Raw genomic sequence first — 4578 nt, 5'->3', positions numbered from 1 at the left:
TTCAAGCCCCAAATGGACCGTGTCCCCATACGTAGGACTTGGACCCCAAATGGACTATCTCCATACGTAAGAATAAGCATTTAGATGCTTCTAAAGTGATTGTCCAACTACTTGGCAAAATACCATTTTATGTAGAGGTACTTGATCAGAACCAGGATAACACTATTGTGCCTAGAATGATATTGAAATGTTTAGTTTATATTTGTTTGTTAGCTAAAAAAAATAGCTTAAACAGCTTATACATCTAATAATTCCACGCCGTTCCTATCGTGGGCTGGTTGCCCTTTTCGATACGATTGATGATGATGATTTACTTCCCCTATCGAGGCTCGAGTGCATCATTCTGCGTTTGATCTCACCATATGCTTCGTACGAGTGCCACACAGTGTACCGGAGCTGTAGCAGCGGCAGCAGCAGCAATGTCGGTAAATTTCCTCCGGGACTACTTCATCATCATAACCATTGGTTGATTACACTGTAGCTGTGGCTCGACTGTTGCCGGCGCACTGGTTGCCCCAACGGATGGCTCACAGCATCCAGTGGTGAGCCCGAGTGAAGATCAACGCTTCTGCAAGATGCGACACTCTGCTAGGTGGGCGTTTGTCAGCTTCATCATAAGCTTTGTCATTAATCTGTCTGAACAATGGAACATCCAGCACAGAAGAAGTCGTTGGAGATTGGCTAGCTGCTTCCTGAGCGTATGCCCGTGCCTTTGAGGGTGCGCCTGACACAGAGACAGCATTCCGTGAGTGCTCCTGTGAGAATAGTTTCGCTCAAACCGCGTTGACGGATGTGGCAATTCTTTTCATGCTGTGTTCCGAAGCATTCAACCGGTTGCAATTAATTAGAGTGTAATGAAAAACAAAAAACTAAACTAAAACGACAAGCTTTATCACTAAGCCAAAACATGTTTCGATGTAGTAATAGACAAAATGTGCCCAATTTCATAGTAATGTTCAAAGAAGCGGTTGAAAAGGACGACATAGGTTTGGGGTTAGGTGAAACTAAAAACTACAAACGGATGATTTGAATACATGTTAAAACCATTTACAGTATCAAATAACTAGCACACTGGGTAGCACAGGAGGGGTTTGGATGGTTTCCATGTGCAGGTGCTTACCGTTCCTAATGAGAAGTATAAACGAAAGCATACGGCCTTCCCCCCCAAACGAAACTGTTCTGTTTTCGCTGGTATCTGGTTGGGTTCAAGGCGTAACCCACACGTTGACAAGGTACCACACGTGTCCAGCGTCCTTTTGCCAAATGTATATCCTCTCTCTCTCTCTCTCTCTCTCTCTCTCTCTCTCTCTCTCTCTCTCTCTCTCTCTCTATCACACAAACACACAAACTTCCGATGTGTACCTTCTCTATAATGTCAATGAGCTTCGTTGACATTCACCGGTCGATGCACACGGCGAGTGTAAAGTGTATTGCTTTCATCATACATGTAAATTAGAAAGAATCTCGCTGGAGACTGAATTCTCTTACACAAACGCGCACACACAAACACAAACACACATACAGTGGTTTTTAAACCAGTGTGGAGGAAGGTTTTTTGTAGTTTAATCACCCTCCGCCCTCACGGTGTCAGAGCGGAGGCTAGATAGTGCGAGAGGATTGTGGATTCCGATGAGTTTGGGGAAAATGAATGTTGACATTAATTTGGCTCACGATGCATGGTAGAAAGCGTTACGTTCATTAGTCATCTGGAGGGTAGGAGAGAGGGTTTGGAATGTATAGGGTAATGTAGTAATAGGGGGGTTTTAGTTGTTTGCCCACCAGTACGTGGCTGTGTTCGATTACTTATAAAGCGTATCATAATTGGGGGCGTTGAAATGCATTGGAAATTAAATTCAACCAATTGCTTAGTGCCAAAAAGGGTAAGTTTAATTTCGATAGATACGATACTAGTGCCAAATGTAATAGAAAAAAATGAATTGAAATGCATTGGAAATTAAATTCAACCAATTGCTTAGTGCCAAAAAGGGTAAGTTTAATTTCGATAGATACGATACTAGTGCCAAATGTAATAGAAAAAAATGAATTGAAGATCTCCGGCCAGAGGAGCGTGTGTTGGCGCAGCTTGCAGAAGCATTTGTTACCAATAGTTAAATGCAACAGAGATATGAAACAGCATTACACAATTATTATCGTAAACCACAGCGTGTGTATTGGTTTGGGTACAATTACGCGCATCGGAAATGTGAGTTTATTGTTAGCTAAATTTAGCTCCCAAACATCAGACGAAAGAGTGAGCTAACCATGCTAACAGTGTGCAGATATGGCAGAAACAGTCCGTTTAATTAGCTAATGATGACAGGACCGCTGTAATCAAGATAGGGCGAAATGATAGCGGAACAACTGATTGGGTTTTTTGATCGTAAACCCTTACTGACCGTATCGTTCAGGCGAGTTTGATCTATTACCGCCAAAGATAGTAAACACACACACACACACATACACACGATGTTGATTGAAGATGGGCAACCAGGTAGACCAGACGGGATAAGCGGATAAGCGATAACTTTATTTGGTTCTATTCGGCACTGGCTCTGTAAACTCTGCTTGGAGTGGACAAATGTATCGTATAAAAGGTCGCTCGGCCGGTCGGAACGGTCAACACTTACTACAACCATTCCAATCGCAGCAGTAACCGTGTGCAACGAGCAGTGTGCAAGCAAACCAGACAAAAGATGCGCTTCCTAATCGTGCTGGCCATGCTGGCAGCGGTGGCCGTCGCCAACCCGCTGATTAGCATTCGAGTCAACGTGGAAAGCCCGGACGGTGAGGTTCGTCCACCGGGACCGCCCGGGCCGCCGCCGCCGCCACCACCACCGCCCGGTCCGGGACCGGATCCGGAGCAGCCGCCACCACAGCCCTACAGCCCGAACCAGCTGAAACGTGACGTGCTGCCGACCGACGCGGACGTGGTCTTCCCCGCTAACGAACCGAACCCGGCCGGAACGCTGGTCAACATTGAGGTATTCGTTGACAACCAGCGCCAGGGCAATGTACCGATCATCCCGGACTATCCGCCACCCCAGCCCTACTGAGTACCAAGGTCCGGTACGAGCCGTGTACAAATGAAGTGAACGGAAATATATCAACTGACGTATGAAGTCGTAGCTACGTTTCGTGCTTGTTTTTTTTTTTCTTTCGACCCGATGGCGGACACTGTGGACACTTGTTCCCGCTGGATGCACCTTGATGGGGGCTTTCTTGCAGTCCAGCTCGGAGACGCCGCAGTCTGGTCTGGACGGTTTCCGAGAAGCAGCACGTACACTCATTAGCTTCCGGTCGTTAGAGTGGATTGATCGTGAGTTTGCTGAATTTGTGCGTTGACCCGAATGGGCGAGGTTGTAACCTCGAGTAGGTTACTGGCGAATTTCTAATCTTAGCGTTCACGGCAAACACTGGAAGCGTTTCGGGGCTGGCAGTACATTCTTGTGATATTTATTTACTTACTCCCGGGCGGTAGTATTACACATTCGCACGTACCGTGCAGTGTACGCCGTTAACTACTTATCGGTACAGTGTATAGTATGTGTTTGTATATAGTGTAGGACGCCGTGCAGCAGTTTTGTTTTGTTTGTGATCGACTCCTTGGACCCGTTAAGGAGCAGCGGTAATTAATGCCAATTAGTTGATGTCACTCGTACTTCCGCGAAGTTGATCAGCCCACGCGCACATTCCCGGTCAACATGTTTATTTAATTTGTACGTACTATTTCCGGTCCTGCCGGTGTTGATACGGATTGATGGTGACGTGCGGATAGCTCGTATGGTGGCAACAAACACATGGCGCAGTTGGACGAGTTGGAGGTAATTATCGGGCCAGCTGGGGGAGTTTTCACAACAAAACAAGTTGTTTTGATGTGGGGGATGTGTTTTTTTGTGTACGTTCGTACCGTCACGTAAATACTTGCCATTTTACACCCCTCACTGTGATACTGGAAACGTTATTGGTGTATGACTAGGTATGGGTATTAGTAGTCATCGAAGTTTCCTGAGCTATTTCCAAAATTTCATCGATGTAAACGTACTCGATGTGTACCGTAGCACTTAAAACAACATTCAGGGCTTTTGTGCCTGAGCGTTTAAATTTGGAAGTAGTCGTAATTAACTGCTTATCAACAGATACCGCCGTTGGCGTTTGTTTCTGTCTCTATTAGTAATACCGAAGCTGGTCATATGCTTGAAGTAAACATGAAGCAACGTCTAAACATTGCCGAGTATCGTCAATGTTACCGCACATTGCTACTAGTGCTTAATACGTTTGGTTAGTGGATTGCAGGAAAGATTGTTCCGCTACAAATATCCTTTTATTACGTAGATTAAGACTAAAATCTATGATTTGTTTAGCAAAAATTGAAATATTATAATTGTCAACCCTTTGTCTGGCATTATAAGAACCATTCCTTCTGCCTAGACATTGTACCAATCGTACACATTCCTTGTCAATTCTACATCACCTCTTTCTTATGACAGCATAAAGTTATGTTACTCGCTGAAACATTCTACAGGGAAATTTTACACACAAAATAAAGGAAAACACACGCAAACGAAATCTAAACACAAA

At 44.9% G+C, this 4578-nt stretch overlaps 1 protein-coding gene across 1 annotated transcript; it reads left to right on the top strand.

Annotated features, from left to right (window-relative positions):
• Nucleotides 1–2693: 2693 nt before the first annotated feature.
• On the top strand, nucleotides 2694–3053 carry LOC133391843 (uncharacterized). Its single transcript, XM_061648280.1, has one exon. It carries the CDS (start codon nucleotides 2694–2696, stop codon nucleotides 3051–3053), a length of 360 nt encoding a protein of 119 aa, XP_061504264.1.
• The last annotated feature ends 1525 nt before the right edge of the window (nucleotides 3054–4578 follow it).

The sequence above is a fragment of the Anopheles gambiae genome, chromosome 2, assembly GCF_943734735.2.
Source record: "Anopheles gambiae chromosome 2, idAnoGambNW_F1_1, whole genome shotgun sequence".
In the NCBI taxonomy this organism is placed as follows: domain Eukaryota; kingdom Metazoa; phylum Arthropoda; class Insecta; order Diptera; family Culicidae; genus Anopheles; species Anopheles gambiae.
Note: the sequence above shows the minus strand (reverse complement) of the source record. Positions and strands in the feature narration are given on the sequence as shown.